This window comes from Dendropsophus ebraccatus, chromosome 8 (assembly GCF_027789765.1).
Source record: "Dendropsophus ebraccatus isolate aDenEbr1 chromosome 8, aDenEbr1.pat, whole genome shotgun sequence".
Lineage (NCBI taxonomy): Eukaryota > Metazoa > Chordata > Amphibia > Anura > Hylidae > Dendropsophus > Dendropsophus ebraccatus.
In genome coordinates, this window is record NC_091461.1 from 94,588,924 (window position 1) to 94,611,791 (window position 22,868).

At 44.7% G+C, this 22,868-nt stretch overlaps 1 protein-coding gene across 4 annotated transcripts in view; it reads left to right on the forward strand.

The window, feature by feature from the left end:
- LOC138799639 (uncharacterized) overlaps positions 1 to 22,291 on the forward strand; it is a 40,752-nt gene extending 18,461 nt beyond the window's left edge. Inside the window, exons 4-7 of one of the 4 annotated variants that reach the window (XM_069981095.1) lie at positions 11,375 to 11,431; positions 11,619 to 11,850; positions 12,964 to 13,080; positions 22,245 to 22,291. In XM_069981095.1, coding sequence (XP_069837196.1) covers positions 11,375 to 11,431; positions 11,619 to 11,850; positions 12,964 to 13,034 — 360 coding nt within the window. In that variant the 3' untranslated portion in view covers positions 13,035 to 13,080; positions 22,245 to 22,291. Of the gene's footprint in view, positions 1 to 11,374; positions 11,432 to 11,618; positions 11,897 to 12,963; positions 13,081 to 15,106; positions 15,311 to 22,244 lie in introns of those variants that run through there. The other 3 variants (XM_069981094.1, XM_069981096.1, XM_069981097.1) reach the window with 3 other exon arrangements.
- The last annotated feature ends 577 nt before the right edge of the window (positions 22,292 to 22,868 follow it).

A 22,868-nucleotide genomic window follows, 5' to 3' on the forward strand; every position in this document is an offset into this window, starting at 1 on the left:
GGCATCAGGTCTGCCCTTGATGGTGACTGACAGCTGGCCTAGCCAGTTAGCTGTAAGCACCTGGGTACGTGTCCACTAAAAATCCCAGCCCCTGGACTCACTCCAATTTTTAGGTAGGCTCACTTGCTTCCTCACTCACCTTTAATGGTTCTCTGTGTGCTCAATGCCATGCTGTGTCTGGCCTAATTTTGGGGAGGCTCACTTGCTTCCTCCCTCCCTTTTAATGGTTCTCTGTGTGCTCAATGCCATGCAGTGCCTGGCCTAATTTTGGGGAGGCTAACTTGCTTCCACACTCACTTTTAATAGTTCTCTGTATGCTCAATGCCATGCAGTGTCTGGCCTAATTTTAGGGAGGCTAAATAGCTTCCACACTAACTTTTAAAGGGGTACTCTGGGCAAAAAGTGTTTTTAAATATGTTATTACATAAAGAAAGTTATACAAATCCCTAATATACACTAATTATGGGAAATTTCCCATGGGAAATATTTCCCTCACTTTAGTAGGTCAGGCAGGCTCACTTCCTCAAAAAAATTTTGACGTCACGTCTCAAGTGTATGCAGCAGCAGGGGGCGCATGTAAAAGTATAGAAGGGATATAGACGTCTATTCTCCATCCCTCCTTCCCTGGGCTGGTAATGTCCTCCTCCCTCTGTCCCACTCAGCTCCATTTACTTCAATGGAATAGAGTTTCAGAACCACACCCAAACTGGAGACAACAGTAGGGGGAAAGTGACCATGTTTTTGTAGCGCTGGATAAACCTTTAATTTTGGGGAGGCTCACTTGCTTCCTCACTCACTTGCTTCCTCACTCACTTTTAATAGTTCTCGGTGTGCTCACTGCCATGCTGTGTCTGGTATAATTTTTGGAAGGCTCACTGGCTACCTCTTCTACCTTGGTCACTCTGTCCTCACGGCCATGCTGCGCCAGGCTAAATTTTTTGGTGGTTCATGATATGCTACCTCTGTTTTAATGGTTCCCTGTGTTCTCACTGCCATGCTGTGTCAGGCTGAGTTTTTGGGTGGTCCATATGCCTACCTCTGTTTTAACCAGGCTGTTGCACAGAATTTGTCATAATGGTGCCTTTAGGCAGCCTCAGAGGCATGCATACATACTGCCCCTGCTGTTTCCTGTCCATTTCCGTTGTGTTTACATCAATTTCTGAGGTTGACAGGTTTTCACATGACCTTCCCTCTACCGAACTTGAGTCCCCTGCAAAAATGCTCAAGTTTCCCATTGACTTCAATGGGGTTCGTTACTCGAAACGAGCACTAGTATCATCACTAGTCACAGCACATCCCAAAAAAAAAACTACCAAAAAGTGATCAAAAGTCAAATATACACAAGCAACATTAAAAGCAAAAAATTACCCCTCAAATAGCCCCATAGACAAAAAAAAAAAAGGAAAACATTATGAGCATCAAAATAGACCAATTTTAACCCCTTCACATCCACAATATACGTATATATAAGTTCCTGAGAGTTAGGGGCTTTTGATGCGTGCAGGACTGCTGCAGTGTGGGCAGGCCCACCCACATCAGTGTGTCCGGGGCCGAAGATAACGACAGGCAGCTGCAATCCAACAGCTTCCTGTGATTAACCACTTAAACGACGCAATCACCGTGTGTACCGACGGGCAGGGGTAAGCCACTTACCTTTGTCCTATCGGATGGACCATCTGTGCATAGAGTCTGCTTTCAAGCAGGCTTTATGCACAGATACACTGATCTATGCTACGCTATGGCACAGCATATATCAGTATATGCAATCTAATGATTGCATGTTTTACAATAAAATATAGGTTTAAAAAAAGTGTAATAAAAAAATATGTTTTTAAAAGTATTTTTTAAATAAACCTTATAACTCCCCCTATAAAAGTTTAACCCCTTCCTGTCAGTAATCTGTATATATATGTTCCTACTGCACATACCCCGTGCAGTAGGAATGTATATACGTTCCTGACTTCATAAGGTTACTGATGTGTGCGGGACCGCTGCAGTGAGAGCTGCGTCTAGTTAACCCCTTAAACACCGCGATCTATAGCGACCACGGCATTTAAGGTACTCAGTGACAGATCAAGCATCTGTCACTGAGTGATCGGGACCCCCACAGCCATGCTGTGGGGTCCCGATAGCATGTACCGACGGGCAGGGGTAAGCCTCTTACCTCCATCCTGTCGGTTCGGTGATCTTTGCATAGAGTCTGCTCTCAGGCAGGCTCTACGCAAAGATTGCCGATAACACTGATCTATGCATAGCATAGATCAGTATATGCAATCTAATGATTGCATACTTTTCTAAAAAAAAGTGTAGTAAAAAGTAGTTTAAAAGTATTAAAAAACTTGCCCAATGATAAAAAATAAAAATATTTTAAAAAATAAAATAAATAAACATAATATTTATTGTAGCGTGCGGAATTGTCCGATCTATTAAGATATTACATTATTGTTCCTGCACGGTGAGTGGCATAAATTGAAAAAAAACAAAAGCAAATACACACATCAGGATTTCTGATTTTTTAAAATTATATATCAGAAAAAAATTACATCCCAACCAGTCCTGTAGGTGGAAAAATAAAATAAAAGTGCTATGACTCTTAGAAGGCGGGGAGGAACATTGCATTAATTTCACCCGGACTTTTGTGCATCAAAGGGCTGTGTCTTGAAAAGGTTAAAGTGTCACTGTCATTTTTTGTTGTTTTTTTTTTGCAGAGATCATTAGTACAGGCAATTTTAAGAAACTGTGTAATTGGGTTTATTAGGCAAATATGCCATTATCTGCATTCAAAAAGACTTTCCCCAGGCCCCCCCCCTCCTTTCTCTCATTCACTGCTCATTGTAAGGAAATCGTGTCTTGTTTACATCAGACATGCCCTTTGGAGAGGGGAGGGGGAGGAGGGAGATTAGTCACCAGCAGAGAGCAGAGAACAAAGGATTACACAGTGGGAGCTGTGTAAAAGCCGAAATTCAGATGTCAGAGAGGTCAGTGCTGACTTCAGAGGTGATAGCCCGGTGATGTAGCTGTAAATTAACTCTTTGTTGTCCTGTTTTGGTGTCTCATCTCCCTCCATCCCTCCCCTCTCCATAGATAACCATTAAGATAGGGGGAAAGCTTCAAACTGCTTTTTCATGATAAAAATGCATTATTCAGCTAATAAACCCAATTACAAAGTTTCTTAAAACTGTGCTACTTTCTGCAAAAAAATAAATAAATCAACAGTGACACTTTAACCCCTTAGGGACCAAGCCTATTTGGACCTTAAAGCGTAACTGTCATATTTTTTTTTATTGCAGAAATCAGTAGTATAAGCGATTTTAAGAAACTCTGTAATAAGTTTTATCAGCCAAAAAAGCCTCCTTCTGTACTCAAGAAGCAATCTCCCAGCATCCCCCCTTTACTTCTTATCTGTGCATTATCAGGCAAACACGTCTTCATTACAGAGAAGCCAGTAAAGATGGGCTCTGCTCTCTCCATTCTATCCTTATGGAGGGGGGAGGGGCCGAGGGAGATGAGGGAGCAGGAAGAGGTGACATGAAGGTCAGCTGTTCGTAGACTCTCTGGGCACCTAAAATGCAGGATTCTGGGGTCAGAAAGGTCAGTGCTTATCTATGAATTACTGAGAGAAGATTGCAGGGTGTTGTGCTATGCAGGACTGCTCCGTGCTCAGTCACTCCTAACAGCCCCTCCCCTCTCCATAGCCACATAATGGAGACAGAAATCCTGCTTCTTCTGCAGTGAGGGGGGAGGCTGGGAGATTGCTTTTTCAGTCCAGAAGGAAACTCTTTTGGTTTATAAAATCTATTATAGAGTTTCTTAAAATCGGTTGAACTGTTGATATTTAACCCTTTAAGGACGTGGCCCATTTTCGTTTTTACGTTTTCGGTTTTTCCTCCTTGTGTTTAAAAGGTCATAGCAGTTGCATTTTTCCACCTAGAAACCCACATGACCCCTTATTTTTTGCGTCACTAATTGTACTTTGCAATTACAGGCTGAATTTTTGCATAAAGTACACTGCGAAACCAGAAAAAAATTCAAAGTGTGGTGAAATTGAAAAAAAAACACGCATTTCTTTTATTTGGGGGAAATGTGTTTTTACGCCATTCGCCCTGGGGTAAAACTGACTTGTTATGCATGTTCCTCAAGTTGTTACGATTAAAACGATATATAACATGTATAACTTATATTGTATCTGATGGCCTGTAAAAAATTCAAACCGTTGTTAACCAATATAGGTTCCTTAAAATCGCTCCATTCCCAGGCTTATAGCGCTTTTATCCTTTGGTCTATGGGGCTGTGCGAGGTGTCATTTTTTGCGCCATGATGTGATCTTTCTATCGGTACCTTGATTGCCTATATACGTCTTTTTGATCGCTTTTTATTAAATTTTTTCTGGATTTGATGTGACCAAAAATGCGCAATTTTGCACTTTGGGATTTTTTTGCGCTGACGCCGTTTACCGTACAAGATCAGGAATGTGATTAATTAATAGTTTGGGCAATTACGCACGCGGCGATAGCAAACATGTTTATTTATTTATTCGTTTACTTTTATTTAAAACCTGGGAAAAGGGGGGTGATTCAGACTTTTATTAGGGGAGGGGGCTTTTTACTATAAACAACACTTTATTTTTTTTTTTTACACATATACTAGAAGCCCCCCTGGGGGACTTCTAGTATATACACTGTGATCTCTCATTGAGATCTCTGCAGCATAGATATGCTGCAGAGATCCATGAGATCGGCACTCGTTTGCTTTCGGCTGCTGCAGCCGAAAACGAACGAGTGCCGAGCCGAGGACGGCGCCATCTTGGATGCGTCCCCGGCCGGCATCAGTAACGGAGATCGCTCCTCCGGGACAAGGTCCCGGAGGAGCGATCTCCCCCACTAGACCCCAGGGAAACGTTGCCTCCGGTAATCGGAGGCAGCTGTCAACTTTGACAGCTGCCTCCGATTAGCTAATTAGCGGGCACGGCGATCAGACCGTGCCCGCTAATAGCAGCGGTCCCGGGCTACTCGCGGCACCCGGGATCGCGGCACTTCAAAGCAGGGCCGCCGCGCGGCCCCGCTTTGAAGTGCAAGTGAGGACATATGACGTAGGGGTACGTCATATGTCCTTAAGAGGTTAATGTTTTCAAAAAAATGTTACGCTTTAATGACCAGGCTCCTTTTTTCAAAATCTGACCTGTCTCATTTTATGCGCTTATAGCTCAGTGATGCTTTAACGTATGCTAGCGATTCTGAGATTGTTTTTTCCTAACATATGGTACTTTATGTTAGTGGCAAAATTTGGTCACTGTCTTGTGTGTTTTTTGTGAAAAACTTCAAAATATCATGAAAAAATTTGCACTTTACAAACTTTGAAATTCTTTGCTTCTAAAAAAAGAAAATCAAATGACAAAAATTAGTAAGTCACATTATCAATATGTCCTCTTCGGACTTCATTTCATAAACATATTTCACTTTTTTAGGGTGTTACGGGGCTTAGAAGTGTATCAGCAAATTATGAAATTTTCATAAAATTTCCAAAACTGATTTTTTTTTTAGGGTCCAGTTCTTTTTTTAAGTTGATTTAGGAGGCTTGTATACTGGAAACCCCCATAAGTGACCCCATTTTGGAAACTAGACACCTTAAAGAACTAATCTAGGGGTATAATGAGCATTTTAACCCTACAAGGGCTGGAGGAAAGTTTTCACAATTAGGCTGGAAAAAAATGGAAAATAGAAAATTTCCAATAATATATTTGTTAAGATTAAAGTATCTCATTTTTATAATAAACATGAGACAAAATGCACCCCAAATTTTGTAACGCAGGTTCTCCTGAGTACAATGGTACCCCATATGTGGGCGTAAACCACTGTATGGGCACACAGCGGGGCTCAGAAGGGAAGGAGCGCCACTTAGCATTTCCAGTTCAGATGTTGCTGAAGAAGTTTCTGAACGCCAGGTGCATTTGCAGTGCCCCTGTAGTGTCAGCAGATTAAAAAAAAAAAAAAAAATTCGCCCCATTTTGGAAAGTACACCCCTCAAAGAATACATCTTGGGTGTGGTGACCATTTTGACCCCTCAGGTATTAGAGGAAAGTATTCAAAAGAAGACAGTAAAAATAAAAAAAATAGAATTTTTCCAATAATATGTTTGTTTAGTTTGAAATTTCTCAATTTCACGAGGAACAGGGGAAAAAAAGCACCTTAATATATGTAACACAGGTTTCCCTGAGTAGAACGGTACCCCATATGTGGGCATAAACCACTGTATGGGCACACAGCAGGGCTCAGAAGGAAGGGAGCGTCAATTAGCATTTTTCGTGCATGATTTTTCTGAAGAAGTTTCTGAGCGCCAGGTAAGTTTGCAGCGCCCCTGTAGTGTCAGCAGAATAGAAACCCCCCAAAGTCACCCCATTTAGGAAAGTACATCCCTCAAAGAATTCATATTGGGGTGTGGTGTCCATTTTGACCCCACAGGTATTAGAGGAAAGTATTCAAAACTAGACCGTAAAAATGAAAAAAAATTAATTTTTCTAATATGTTCATTTAGTTTGAAATTTCTCAATTTCACAAGTAAGAGGGGAGAAAACTCACCCCAACATTTGTAACGGAGATTCTCCTGAGTACAATGGTACCCCATATTTGGGCATAAACCACTGTATGGGCACACAGCAGGGCTCAGAAGGGAAGGAGTGTCATTTTAGTTACAGGCAATATGTGAGTGTTTACTGGCTATCTGGGGTGGTAATGGACAATCTCGGGGTGTTTACTAGCTGAGGTTGCGACAGGCAATCTGGTGTGGTTATGGGCAATATGGGGTGGTTACGAGCAGTCTGTGCCAATCTGGGGTGGTTACGGGCAATGTGGGGTGGGTACGGGCAATCTGGGGTGGTTACAGGCAATCTGGGGTGATTACGGGCAATCTGGGGGTGTTTACTGGCTATATTGGGTGGTTACGGGAAATCTGGGGGTGTTTACTGCCTATCTGGGGGTGTTCACTGGCTATCTGGGGTGGTTACAGGCAATCTGGGGTGGTTACAGGTAATCCAGGGTGATTACGGGTAATCCAGGGCACTTGACTTTGGTGACGGGTAAAAAAGTGTCGGCACCATTTGGAACAAGCGATCAGCGGTATATAGTATATGGTTCAGGGAAGAAAAAGAGTGCGGCACCTCACACCTATGGCTGATACTAGTGCCCCTAGGCTAAATAAAAAACACATCAGAATTTTGTGTATGAATTGATCAAGCCATACTGCCCCATGTACCTCGTGCCGGTATCTGATACACATGGGTCCCTACACTAAGTCCACACCGTGCCAGTCAGTGGCCACCAACCCCGCAGGCACGCACAGTCAGGGAACGGGGGCCATGGGACGGCCCTGCGACCCCCATGCCACAGGACCAGACCCAAAAACACCACACCAGAACCCGGCCAGCACCGCCGGCGGAGAAGGTCGCCCCCAAACAGCACAAGTCTGGATGAGGTATTGCACTCACCATAGCTGCTACAGACAGAATGGGAAAAAAACAGGAGGGATTAAAACCATGTGCACTCAGGTGTCTCCTGCTAATTGCGGTCATGTGGGTCTCACCAGGAGGAGTGCAAAAACACGGAGAAAAGAGAGAAACAAAATGTGGTTCAGGGAAGAAAAAGAGTGCTGCACCTCACACCTATGGCTGATACTAGTGAGACCCACATGACCACAATTAGCAGGAGACACCTGAGTGCACATGGTTTTAATCCCTTCTGTTTTTTCCCATTCTGTCTGTAGCAGCTATGGTGAGTGCAATACCTCATCCAGACTTGTGCTGTTTGGGGGCGACCTTCTCCGCCGGCGGTGCTGGCCGGGTTCTGGTGTGGTGTTTTTGGGTCTGGTCCTGTGACATGGGGGTCGCAGGGCCGTCCCATGGCCCCCGTTCCCTGACTGTGCGTGCCTGTGGGGTTGGTGGCCACTGACTGGCACGGTGTGGACTTAGTGTAGGGACCCATGTGTATCAGATACCGGCACGAGGTACATGGGGCAGTATGGCTTGATCAATTCATACACAAAATTCTGATGTGTTTTTTATTTAGCCTAGGGGCACTAGTATCAGCCATAGGTGTGAGGTGCAGCACTCTTTTTCTTCCCCGAACCGCATTTTGTTTCTTTCTTTTCTCCGTGTTTTTGCACTCCTCCTGGTGAGACCCACATGACCGCAATTAGCAGGAGACACCTGAGTGCACATGGTTTTAATCCCTCCTGTTTTTTCCCATTCTGTCTGTAGCAGCTATGGTGAGTGCAATACCTCATCCAGACTTGTGCTGTTTGGGGGCGACCTTCTCCGCCGGCGGTGCTGGTCGGGTTCTGGTGTGGTGTTTTTGGGTCTGGTCCTGTGGCATGGGGGTCGCAGGGCCGTCCCATGGCCCCCGTTCCCTCACTGTGCGTGCCTGCGGGGTTGGTGGCCACTGACTGGCACGGTGTGGACTTAGTGTAGGGACCCATGTGTATCAGATACCGGCACGAGGTACATGGGGCAGTATGGCTTGATCAATTCATACACAAAATTCTGATGTGTTTTTTATTTAGCCTAGGGGCACTAGTATCAGCCATAGGTGTGAGGTGCAGCACTCTTTTTCTTCCCCGAACCGCATTTTGTTTCTTTCTTTTCTCCGTGTTTTTGCACTCCTCCTGGTGAGACCCACATGACCGCAATTAGCAGGAGACACCTGAGTGCACATGGGTTTAATCCCTCCTGTTTTTTCCCATTCTGTCTGTAGCAGCTATGGTGAGTGCAATACCTCATCCAGACTTGTGCTGTTTGGGGGCGACCTTCTCCGCCGGCGGTGCTGGCCGGGTTCTGGTGTGGTGTTTTTGGGTCTGGTCCTGTGACATGGGGGTCGCAGGGCCGTCCCATGGCCCCCGTTCCCTCACTGTGCGTGCCTGCGAGGTTGGTGGCCACTGACTGGCACGGTGTGGACTTAGTGTAGGGACCCATGTGTATCAGATACCGGCACGAGGTACATGGGGCAGTATGGCTTGATCAATTCATACACAAAATTCTGATGTGTTTTTTATTTAGCCTAGGGGCACTAGTATCAGCCATAGGTGTGAGGTGCAGCACTCTTTTTCTTCCCTGAACCGGTATATAGTATACACCGCTGATCGCTTGTATTGGGACCACACCGGGTGGTCCCCGATCATTGCCCCATGCTCTCTGCCACCTCTGGTGGTGGAGAGAATGGAGCTTTGATCATTTTTAGAAATTCCATCACTGTGAACAGAGTCTGTTCACAGTGATGGCGGGGGCCATCTTGGATCAGATGGCCGCCCAGGGAGGGGAGGGTCAGTGACCAGGTCACTAGGGTTAATTCTGGGGACAGGGGGGGGGGGGACATGTTTTCATCTCCTCTCACCGTGGATTCACGGTGAGAAGAGATGAAAGCGTTCAGCTGCGCTGGCAATGTCCGTTACCGGTGGCCGCCGTTATACTGGTAATAACTGTGATCGCCAGTGAGGGGACTGGCCAGGACTGAGCCCACACTCTGCCCCAACCCCTCAGCGACCTCCAGTAGCTGAGAGGAGGGGGCTGCGAGCCTTACCAGCGCCGCTGCACTATTCTGCACCATCGCCATAAAGAGCTGATGGCAGCAGAATAGAGCCCATTAGTGATCGCTGTAAAAATCTGTATCGGCGGTCACTAATAACATAAAACATGTATTCTCTGGGTCACTACGGTTACGGCGATACCACATTTGTGTAGGTTTTTTTTAACTATTATCACTTTGGCGCTATAGAAACTATCTTCCTAGCAAAAACCCACAAAAACTGTCGCTGCATTGCAAGATTCATAGCGTTCTCATCTTTTGCGCTGGTTTGGGGCTTATTTTTGCGGGAAGATCTGTAGTTTCTATTGATACCAAGTTTTATATGTATATGACTTTTTAATCTCTTTTATGATGTATTTTCTAAAGTGGATTGATAAAATACAGCTATTCTGGTACCTTTTTTTTTTATTTTTTTTACAGCGTGTGTCGTGCGGTACAATTATTGATATAGTATTATAGATTGGGTTGTTACAGACGTAACAATACCAAATATGTATAGGATTTGTGTTTTTGATCACTTTTATGTCATGTTTTATTGGGTATAGGGAATGTAATGCATCTTTATTATTGGGGGGGCTGGGGGGGCTGGGGGGGGCTGTGTTGTGTTTGGTGCACATTTTTTTTCACTTTTTTTACTTTTACACTAGTGTACATTACTGTACACTAGTGTAAAATACTTTGATCACTGATACAATACATTGCAGTACCTGATGTACTGCAATGTATTGTATCATGCCTCATGCTGACAGGCAATAGCCACAGCCACCCCTGTCAGCATGAGGCATCTCCATGGTGACCCCGGGGACCTTCATTAGGACCCCGGGATCACCATGGAGACATCGGAGGACCGGACGGTGCCGCGAGAACCGGACGGCGACCGGAACCCGTTAGATGCCGCTGTCATGGTTTGACAGCGGCATTTAACAGGTTAAACTGCCCAGAGCGGAGAATCCTCCGCTCCGGACAGTTACAGGGGGGGATCAGCTGTCACACTGACCGCTGATCACCCGCTCTGCTGCCGCCTCCGGGCAGTAGTTTATTCCGATGCGTCCGCCGTTAAAAGGTGTACGCATCGGAATAAAGCCCATTAGTGGCCGCCGTGAAAAGGCAGCATGGCGGTCATTAAGGGGTTAAAATACCTCCTTGCCCATTACAAAAATATGTAAAAAAAATTGGATAAATAAATAAATGACACCCCAACCAGCCCTGTAGGTGGATAAAATAAAATAAAAGCGATATGGCTCTTAGAAGACAGGGAGGAACATTGCATTAATCCGTGCATTAATGACCTTGGTCATGAAGGGGTTAAATACATTTTTTGTAAAAGAAAATTAACTCAGTAAAATAAACGTTATATAAATAGCATATCACTGTACTCGAACTGATCTGAGTAGCATAGATAATATGTCAGTTTTACCAAGTGGCAAATGGTGTAAAGATTAATGTATACATGCTCAAAGAAGCCCTTAAATATTTTTTTTCTTTTCGGTAACCATTAATTTTTTTTTCCATTTTTCAGCATATTTTATGGAAAAATTAAGTGTATCATTGCAAAGTACAATTGGTGTCCTAAAAATAATAGCTCAAATGGGTCTGTAGATGAAAAAATGGCGGTATGGCCATTAAAACATAAGGAGGAAGTAACAAAAGTACAAAAACGAAAATTCACTAGGTCCTAAAGGGGTTAAATTACCTACTTTCCTACTTTCACTAAACAAATGACAGGGAAGTCATACTTACAAGTCTGAAAATATATCGCTTGTCTGTTTGGAGAACTCATTTTACCTTTTGATTCTTCTCTATAGTTCCTTGTATCTGGAGCACTGAATCTTCTGTCTTTTAAGAACCCCAAAAAAGTCTGGGTAAGTATTGGCCTTTCTCTATAAACTCTGCTGCCATGGTTGGGGCCACCTTGAAAAACACCTTTTAACCTCCTAAAACATAAGGGGGGGGGATACGGAAGAAGCAAAAAGTTAGGAGGCTTTGGTTGAGGCCTCCATTGTGCATTAGCTATCACTAATATTTTGTCCTTTTTTTTTGCCTACATAGAGGGCATTTGCCCTCATTTTCCTTTTAGTCAACCTTGGTGTGTCTATTGCGGGCTTGGTTTTCGCAGTTACAGATGTCGATCGTTTAAGATGGAGGTCATACTCTGAAGATCTCTGTACCAGTGTTCGGAATGGTCGTAGGAATTACTGGGACCCAACAAAGGCTCCAAGATATCAGGATGATTATCAATATGACTATAACCTGGTGCAAAGATCAACTTCGGTCAGCAAAGGTTAATAATACTTATCCTTTTAAAAAACATCAGTCCTTACCTACAGGTTAAATGTAATTTTTCTGAGATATTCACAATAGGGTCAAATTTATAGTACATCACCTTTGCCCAGCACTTGTGTCCTGCATTTAAATAGCCCCCTTCTTAATAAAAATTAATTTCACCTCCATAGGTGGGGGCGGATTTTCAAGGTGTGGAAATGGAGCAAATGGTAACATTGATGCTACCCCCTTCTCCATCCATCATACAGTATGATGGGATAGAGAAGCGGTTAGCTTTAAGGTTACTGTTCATCATACTATACCATATCCACACCTGGAAAAGCTGGGTTAAACCCAGTATCACCTACCCAGCTTTTCCCTTTTCCCTTTAGAATATAGTAGTTACGCGCCTTATAATAAATGTTCCCCTATATATCTATTGACATGCAGAGTTTTATTTACACAAAAACAAATATATACACCCTGCACCCACACACACACCCACACACACTGTGGGGGAGATTTATCAAACATGGTGTAAAGTGAAACTGGCTCAGTTGCCCCTAGCAACCAATCAGATTCCACCTTTGATTTTGCAAAGAGTTTGTGAGGAATGAAAGGTGGAATCTGATTGGTTGCTAGGGGCAACTGAGCCAGTTTCACTTTACACCATGTTTGATAAATCTTCCCTATATCTATACACACAGCAGATCACATATATACACCCTGCACCCCCACACTATGGGGGAGATTTATCAAACATAGGGGTAAAGTAAACATGGTGTAAAGTGAAACTGGCTCAGTCGCCCCTAGCAACCAATCAGATTCCAACTTTCATTCCTTACAGACTTTTTGGAGAATGAAAAGTGGAATCTGATTGGTTGCTAGGAGCGACTGAGCCAGTTTCACTTTACACCATGTTTGATAAATCTCCCCCTATATCTTTACATACAGCAGATCACATATATACACACATGTACACATCTGCTGCAGATATATAAAAGGCTTTGCGGTACATCACATGTGTGAAAATCCTTCTGTATCGATAAATCAAGATCATATAAAACAATTGTTTCACTTTTTTAAACTATATATATATAATATATAATTTTTATTTATTTTTTTTCCCCAGAATTTACAAACTGGCTTGGTAATTATGACTTTGCTGACGATGATCTGGGCTCTTTGCCTCTCACTCTTTAATGTGATCTGTAAATTGAGTTCATCTCTCCGTTCCTGCACACCACCAGTAAGTGATCAGATATCACTAATAGCAATAAGCCTGCAATAAGTGATGTAAATATCAAACTAGCGGATATGATCTTCCTGCTAGATGTTCTAATTTGTTAAAGGTTTATTTAACGATATTCCGAATGGTTCATATGCAGTATACAAGATGCATTTCATCCTACATAGCTGAGTAGGACATATAGCAGAAGCCCTGGCTCAGAACAAGGCTATGTTCACACAACGGCAAAAAAAGAAAAAAGGCAACCGCTTTTGCAATTTTAAAAAACGTCCGATATTGTTGCGATTCAACTAACTGCATTGCATTGAACTGCACACAATGGATTGAATAACGGACGTTATCGCCGCTGACGTCAAAATAATGATCGTGACAATTTTTTTTCGTACATCTTTTGCAAACAGTGGACGTTTTTATTAGTTGTTCACACACAGTTTTTCTTTTGTCAACGCCCTTTCTTTGTTTTTACTATTAAATTCAATGAACTTTTCAATTAAGCCGCACCCAAAGGCCAATTAGTCCTCCTAAACTAGAATAATGTACCATTGCACTCAGCCAGGCAGCTAAATGACGGCCGTTATTTTAGACTCAAAATGACGGACATAATTTTAAACGGAGCTGAAAAAACGTTGTGCGAACATAGCCTATCCCTGATGTCTTATATCTGTGTTTTTTTACTGTTACTATACACTTCATTGTTTTTTGCTATTCAGAACGTTGCAGGGTGGGAATTCATGCACTGGGTCCTCCAACTTATCCTGGTTAAAGGGTTTAGTATGAAAAGGTCATTGGATAGATCTCTGTACTGGTCTTATGCATTACATATCATTGTCATCAGGGTCAGATTAACTTTACCATAGGCCCTGGGCTGTTCACCAATCCAGGACAGGCCGGACCAAGGTGTTAGTCAGGGGGAGGCCTGCATGACTGTAGCTTTGGTGGGACTAGGGAGTGAGGAAAGTGCTGGAAGAACTAAGGTCCAAAGGGGGTTAGTAGTTGTATAGGAGAGGGGAGGGGGTGAGGGATTAGAAAAGGGGAAAGGATAAGGGGTGGGGTAGGTTGGGGGTAAGTAGTAGTGATTGGGGGGGCTAGGGGGTATGGCAGGTAGGTGATTGGGTACCAGGTAGGTAGTTGGAAGGGAGGCTAGGCAGTATAAAAGATAGGTGGGGGGGGGGGGCATAGCCAGTTTTTACTGCCAGTAGTTAGGAGCAAAAATCTCCCACCCACCCTCCCTTGGGGTACGGTATTGGTTCTGGGGGTATCATTGGGGTGGTGCATGGAGCTCGGGGTCACAGCAGGCGGTGGGGGGCTCCAATAGAGCTGAGTGTTCCTTCTTGCAGCAGTTGTTGGTAGGTATGGCGGGGGGTCGTCGAAGGGGTACACTGGCATTAGAGATGGAAGTGGGGGAACCAATGGGTGGTTCTGGACTCCCTGCCTTATGGCGGTCTCTTATTGATAATTAGGTCTGGCTGGTGGGGGGCTTTGGCCCGGGAGTCAGCAGTTAATTTGAGGGCGCACAGGTGTTTGAGTTAGATGCCTCCGAGCCAAGTGCGATTTGGTTGGAGGTAGATCCTATGTGTGGGAGTTAGGAGGATGCTATGGTGGGGACCGCCTGGTTTAGTGCTTCGAGGACCTCCTTCAGGTCATTAAGAGCTTGTGTTGTAATGGGGGGGGGGACCTCTTAGGGTTGAGGTCAGGTTTAAAATGTTTGTACAGTTTATAAGTTTGTTAATAAAACGGCTGCTGTGGGCAATGCAAATGCATGCAGGTGTTGTGTCTTATTTGGGGGAACGGAAGGGACTCACCAATAGCCAGTCATGGGCCCCCCACGCCACTGTAATTATGGCAGCACTAGCGTGGTGTTCATAGAACAGGATAGATAATGTCATGATGCCCTGATTTGTGCAAAACCGAGGGACAAAAAGCAGTGATTGTTTGAAAACAGGGACTCCCAAAACTGACCTTTTATAATCCGCTACTGATTGTCATGGTAAAATAACATAACATCCATGTGCCATTTTTTTTACAGGAAACTGAGGAGGAAGACGATGCCCCCCTGATTAGACCAAATCTTTCTGATGACATTATGATTGCCTAAGAAGAAGATGACATAGAGGCATAATCTGCTAATCATGTGTGAATTATAAAAAAAAAATTACTGTATACAATCCACTATAATTATTCATAATTTCTGATATGTTATAATTATAAGGTTATGATTCACAACACATAGGGGGAGATTATTTAAACTGCTGTAAAGTAGAATTGGCCCAGTTTCCCTCATAACAACCAATCAGATTCCACCTTTCATTCTTGACAGATTCTTTGGAAAATGAAAGGTGGAATCTGATTGGTTGCTAGGGAAACTGGGCCAATTCTACTTTACTCCAGTTTGATAAATCTCCCCCATAGGGCTTTATCATTACTAACAGCTCAACCTTATCTTCTACCTCCAGCTCCCATGATTTATCAATTTCATGTTTTTAAGGAAGTTACCATTATGATTGAAATTTTTTTTGTAACACAAACATCAAATAAATGATAACCTAAACCAGCAAGATGCGTCCATTACCAAGCAAACTGCTTGCCGCTGAAGTGTCTTCATAGCAGCCATTATGCTACATGTGATAATGGTGGAATGTATGGGGCTTTTTTTTCTACTTTTTTAGCATTTCTGATATACATGATCTCTTCACACGGTCACTTCTACCACAAGTAAACCTGTTACTTGCCAGTTGGCTATGTAATCTATGTAATGCTTTGTACCTGATGTGTATTTGTAATATATAATTAAAAAAAAAAAAAAAAAAATCACATTTCACTTGCCTTCAATTGTTCCAACTAATTTAAAGAATGAGAGATTTTGTTCAGTTCTCTGAATCCACATTTTTGGTGTAGACTCTACGTACTAGATTTCCATTTAATGGTAGAACGAGTTGGGCTATTTGTCTCTGGTAAATCTGGCACATAGTCCTCTCTGTTATGCCATGACATTGTGATGATGATGATGAAGGTACAATGAACAGGCTGGCACTGTACTGGGTCAGTGATTTTCATGCTACAGTACTGGAAACTGTCTTCACAGATTATGTAGCCTTAGATCCTATAGGGACATGCCCCAATTGTTAATTTACAGCTGACAATCATACCTTTCTAGAAAGCTCTCCTTTCTCGGACATCCTCAGATGAGTGACTGCTGATTCCAGGCCCTAGCAGCCAGGAAGGGGCTTTAACCTGTTAACAAAACAGGAGAAGCGTACTAGTCCTAGTGATGTCAACAGTGTATGGAGCAAGTTGAGTCTCAGCTAACAGTAGCTGGGGGATGCCCCTAATAGCTGGTACTGAGCAATTGCCCCATGCAGGCTATTGAACCATTTAATTTGGGGGGGGGGGGCGTAATGAACAACAAAGGCCTAATTACAGTACATCTTCGTGGAGGACAATGCTCCAGTTCATTGAGGTCCCATCATTAGGAAATGGCTGTGCTCTAGACTGAGGGGACCTCATATGGAGTCCTACACACAATCTATGGTATCCGCTGAGTTGCTTCGTAGCCCAGAACCTCAATGACCTGAGGTCCACCCTTCAAAAAGAGTGGCATGCCATGCCTCAGCAGACAATAGGTGGACTTGTGAACAGCAAGAGATGTTGTTGTCAAGCTGTAAAGGATGCTCAAAGGCACATGAGACAGTGACATGGTATATCCACCATTGGCTTTTTTTTAGATGAGGAAATCACCATTACATCATTCTATTGAAATGCCCTACTTTTATGATGTAATATCATTGTAGCTGGAAAAAAGCAACAAGCTTCCATTTTTCTTTGTTGCTTATTACCACGTCACTGTGTAATAGACAATACCCGACTCGTATCTCCGCGAAATCGCGCCAGGCCTTCTGGATTGCCTTATTTGTATGCTTCCCACAAAACAGACCATATAGCACCGACTGGTGCATCAGCCTGTTTCTGGGTACAGAGTCTCTGAGTTTGAGTTCCAGGGTATCCAACAGGCCCTGAGCATAGATGTTTCCTCTGAAAAGGGGCACCTGGGGCAGTACCTCTTGATGCACAGGTTGCGGGCATGCATGAGTGACCTCAGAGGCAGTCCCTCCTGAATAGCCATCCACGACAAAACCTTATGCCTGTTGGTCAACTTTTCCGAGGCCGCAATTGTCCAAAAAGTCTTTACGGTGGCTTCCGTAAGCCCTGGAACGAGCCCCAATGAGTCCTGTGCTCTGATAAGCTTGTGGATCGTCTTGGATTTCCAAAAGTCGGGCTTCAGTCCCTCCAGATTAAATTCCCTCACAAACCTGGCGGCATCTCCGTAGAACCAGGGAGTGTGCCAGTTGAAAGGGATGGAGCTGTCCAACTTGTCCCAACTCAGACCCCTCCAGAGGGGCAGGAGGAACAGGCGAGACACAGACCTGCCCGCAGAGCCTTTCTTCTGAATCAGAGTCCTTCGCACACAGTCCACACACAGCACGGTGGGGACTTCTTTACTGCCCTTGCGGGGCTCCTTGTACATAACTTCCCGCTTCACTCTGTCCATTTTGGAGCCCCAGACAAAACGAAACACAGTCCTGGTGATGGCCCTGCGGAAAGTGGCAAGAGGGGGTCATGCCTGTCCGGTGTACTGGAACACAGGCAGAACTTCATTACACAGGACCTGTTTCTTCCCCTCGATGGTGAGGTCTTTCAGGCTCCACAGTGCGATCTTGCTGTTGACCTTGGCCAAACGTTCTTCCCAGGACTTGAGGGCCGCGCCTTCCTTCCCAAACCAGACTCCCAGGATCTTGATGAAGTCCGGTTTGGTGGTAAACAGGAAGGGGGCAGAGGAAGCCAGGTGCCACTCCCCAAAGAGCAAAGTCTCCAACTTCCTGCAGTTGACCTTTGCCCCTGAAGCCTTTCCGAACTGCTCACAGGTCTGGACGAGTGCATCCACCGAATGCTGATTAGCGCAGAAGATGGTCATGTTCTCCATGTACAGCGAGTACTTGACCTTGTGTCGATCGGGTCCTGGTACGGTGATCCCTCTGATCTCTCCATTCTGCCGGATAGACTTCGCCAAGAGTTCTATAACACAAACAAAAGGGAGAGGTTAAAGAGGGCAGCCTTGTCTGACCCCTGACAGAACGGGAATGGGGTCAGTCTTCCAGCCGTTCACCAGTACTGGGCTGTAAATATCAAACACATCAAGTTAACATAAGAACAAAACATTTCCCCAAGGCCCAGCCTACGCATTGGCCCTACCCATGAACTCCTGAGAGACCCGATCAAAAGCCTTCTCCTGATCAAGCGACACTTTAGATGTAGTGGACCGTGTCCCTCACTAGGGCAAGGCTGTCTGCGATCCTGCGGCCAGGGATACCGCAGGTCTGGTCCAGGTGGATGACCTGCCCGATAACCGTTTTCAGCCAGTTGGCTTAAACCTTGGCGAGGAGAGGATCTTGTAGTCCACGTTCAAGAGAGAGATAGGACGCCAATTTTTCAAATCACATCTCTACCCCTTTCACTTATACAAGAACATGATCATGCCCTCCCTCAACGACGGAGGCATTCTGCCCTCCACCACCATCTCCTTTTACAGCTCCAACAGGTCCGGCAGATGAGATCCCCCAGCGCTACATAGAGCTCAGCTGGGAGACCGTCACTGCCTGCCTAAAGGATTTAGGGGCAGAGAGCAGCTCCCCCACCGTCAAGGGGGCGTCCATGGCCGCTGCACCTGCAGAATCAACAACGTTAGTGATACCTGACAGAAACTCTTTGACGGCTTCGGGGTTGGTGGTCTTCGGGGCATAGAGTTTGTGGTAGAAGTCTGCAACTACCACCATCACCTCCTCTTCCCCCAACCACATGCTTCCATTCTCACCTCGTAGCTCAGTCAGCGGCGTGTGGCCAGCGTGGAGTTACATTTCTCACCCTTCTCCAGATTCTCCACCTTGGCACGAAAGACAATTCGCTTGGATTCCTCCTCAAAGTGCCTCTTCAGGCTCTTTTTGGTTTCCTCCAGCTCCTCCCTCACTTCCCAGCCGCAGCGGAGAAGGTCTAGCAGTGACCACGGCTCGCGCTCCAGCCTCCTGAAGTCCCTCTTTTATCCACACGCCAGTTGTCTGCTCTTGGCCTGAAAGAAGCTGTGAAACTCAACTTTAACAAACTCCCACCAGTCACTAACACGGTTAAACATACATTTCTCATTTTGCCAGAAGATGTAAGCCTCATTAAGTTCCTCCAGAACCTCCTCCTGAGCCAGCAGCACACAATTCAACTTCCAGGAGCCTGGACCCAATGGGAAACCATGGCCAAGAACCCCTTGGAAGAGAATGGCTCTGTGGTCAGAGAAGAAGCAGGGGACCATAGAGTGCTTAGTCTACCTGACTGTTCGAGAGGTGAACACAAAGTCGATCCGAGAACGGAGCGAGCCATCAGGGCGACTCCATGTATAATTAACAGAGCCGTTCCTGATGGACCCGACAACGTCCTGCAAGGATGCTTCGGTCACCATCTCGATGATCAGTTTGGAGGTGACATCCAGGTTGGCGGATGTTCCTGAACTGCGACCGTCCACTTCAATGGGGCGGTTAAAACTCCGCCCAACACTACAACCCTAGTGGTTATGAGCTGAGCCTGCAGGATCCGGAATAGTTCCAGACGCTCACCCTTTTTAGGAGAGGCATACACATTGATGAGTCTTACGGGTTCTCCCCCCCCCCCCCAAGAGCTGTCTGCCACAGACAAGCTCCTGAATGGAATCAAGTGTAAAGATGCCTCCCCTAATCAGGATGGTGACCCCTGTGGACTTAATGTTGCCCCCACCAGACCAGTAGGAGGGGGCGACCCACTGAGGCAATGGGATGGAGGGGAAGGGATTTCTCAGTGGGAGGGGGTGGGAAGAGGGGCAAGGGCAGGGGGCTGCCATCCTCTTTCCATCCTTTTTCTTCTCCTTGGGCTTTGCTGCTGTTGGGGCTGCGTCTGGCCTCAGGCTGTCCAGGGCTTTGGCAGAAACAGATGCCCATGTTCTTTTCTCCCTCTCCGGGCAGGCGTTGTAGCTGGGGTCTGCCAGACCACAGAGGTTGCAAGCCTTCACCTTCGGGTAGTCTTTGGTTCCGCGACCCGTCACATGACAAATTCTGCAGGAATCTTCACCGCAGTCTTTCGCCTGATGACCATTCTTGCTGCATCTCCGGCAGATCTGCGGCATGTCCGGGTAGTAGATGAGGGCCAGAGTGTCACCCAGAGCGAACGCCTGAGGTACTGGAAGCAGTCTTCTGAGGTCTCGTCCCTGTGGAGCCTCACGATCACAAATCACTTGCCGGTCCAGAACCCGAGGTTGCTAAGGATCTTGGAGGGTTCCTTGACCACTGTGCAATATCTCACATCACATCACAGCATCAAGAAGATACATACGGCACTCGCTTCAATTCCACTGGATTTATTCAGCCATCACCATAACAGTGATGCACCATGAAAAGAAAGGCGACGATCGTTTCACGCTTGGTAGCGCTTCGTCACAACCCTACGTCACTTCCTACACCTGGTCCTCTTAAACCAACCTCTTAAAGAGAAATACACCCTTTATGTGCAATTTTAAAAGAACAAAAATGAAAAAATCAATTTTGTGACAACAAAAGATGAGACAAAGTTACATTGCATTTCTACATGTACGAATCCCTTATCGATCATAGTTATATATTAAGACGGACTTTTCTAGACTATCACATTTATATCAGATCTCTCATTTAGATCTATTGGTCCTAAAGCTCCTGTTTTTATAATGAATTCTGTCTCTTTCTGTATTAATAATCTGTATCGATCACCCCCACTTTCTAACTGCTCCACCTTATACAGTCCCATAAATTTCATGGCAGATGCATCACCAGCATGAACCGTACGCATGTGATTAATTAGTCGTGGACATCCCTTGCCCGTTCGGATTGATCGCTGATGTTCCACAAATCTTCTACACATCGGACTTATAGTTTTCCCTATATAGAAGGAACCACATGTGCACATTATTACATATACCACATACGTCGTTCTACAAGTAATTCTTCCCTTTACAACTATCTCTGAGCCACCCAGACGTATCCATTTTACAGTATTCAAATGATTACACTGGTTACAGTGACCACATTTATAATTACCTGCTGGCAAATCTTTTGTGAGCCAGTTCTCAGTATGTATCCTGTTTTCTTTTACTCTCCCATGTACCAACTGATCACGTAGATTTGTACATCTTTTAAAAGTAACTAGTGGACGTTCCAGTGTAAATTGACCCAATATTTCATCATTTTGTAAAATGTGCCAGTTTTTATTAAGGGCCATACGCAATTGTTGATTCATTGGGCTATGTTTAAAATTAAACACACTCCTATCTGTCTGTTTCTTTTTGGAAGCATGATGGATTAATTTGTGTCTCTTAAGGGACCTAGCTCTCTCTAGAGCCCTATTCACATTTAATTGTGGATACCCTCTTGCAAGTAATCTATCACTCAATTCTTTAGCCTGAAATTCAAATTGTTCCTCCATGTTGTTGATTCTCCATAATCGGACAAATTGTCCGTACGGGACAGCATCTTTTACATGTTGAGGATGGTAGCTATCATATCGCAGCAACAAATTAGTTGCTGTGATTTTTCTAAAGCTACTAGTTTTTAATGAGTTATCTATTACTTCCAGTTTCACATCTAGAAATTCCAATTTGCTCCCACCAAAGACGTGTGTGAACCGCATGTTGTATGTATTGGTATTAAGATATTCCAAAAATTGCAAAAAACGCATCTCATCACCGGACCAGACAATTAAAATATCATCAATATACCTCAAAAATAAAGAAATGTCCTTAGCAAAAGGGTTATTCACATTGAACACTTTTTCCTCCTCTAACTCTGCTAGAAATATTCGAAAAAGTCGGGGCTACCGATGTGCCCATCACTGTCCCAGAACTGGAACGCATTATGGGATAACACAAAGGACAATAGCTCACAGAGATAGTCAACAAAAATCACATCATGTGAACCTGCTCGGAGTAAACGACATTGTACCGCCTGCACATCCGCATCCTGAGGGATGCGGGTGTACAGGCTCTCCACGTCAATACTCACGAGGGAAAAAGAAGAGTCCCAGGGAAACATATCCAAGATATTTAATAACTCTTTTGTATCCTTTAGGAAGGATGGTATAGTGCCCAGAAGAGGTCGGAGAACCCAGTCTAGGTATTGGGAAATCGGTTCAGTGACCGAATTCCGCCCGGCTACTATCGGTTGCCCCGGAGGTCGGTCGACCAATTTGTGTATTTTCGGGATCCAATACCAATAAGGGTTGACCGGGTGTTCCACGAACAATCTCTCAGCGAATCTGCGAGAGAAAATTCCTGCCTCCACTCCTCTTCTTAGCAAGGTACGTGCCCTATCCTTGTATTACAAACTAGGGTTTCTTTGTAATTTTTGATAAGTGAATTCATCACTCAATTGGCGGTCAGCTTCAAATAAATAATATTTTGAGGGTATCAGTACCAAATTACCCCCCTGGTCCGCCGGCTCTATCACTATGTCTTCTTTACTTTTTAATTTAATTTTTCCTAAAATTTCAATTTAGGGCCTTGCGCTCCCCAATAGTCAGGTTAGACCTGTCTGTGGGATATATAAGCGCCTGAACATCCTGAAGAACATTAGTGACAAAGACATCCAAATTACTACCGGCGGGCAAGGGGGGATTAAAAGTGGAGGGAACACCTCCCAAAAAAGGTTTTCCATCAATGTTTTTCAAATCATCATACTCCCCCTGCAACTGCA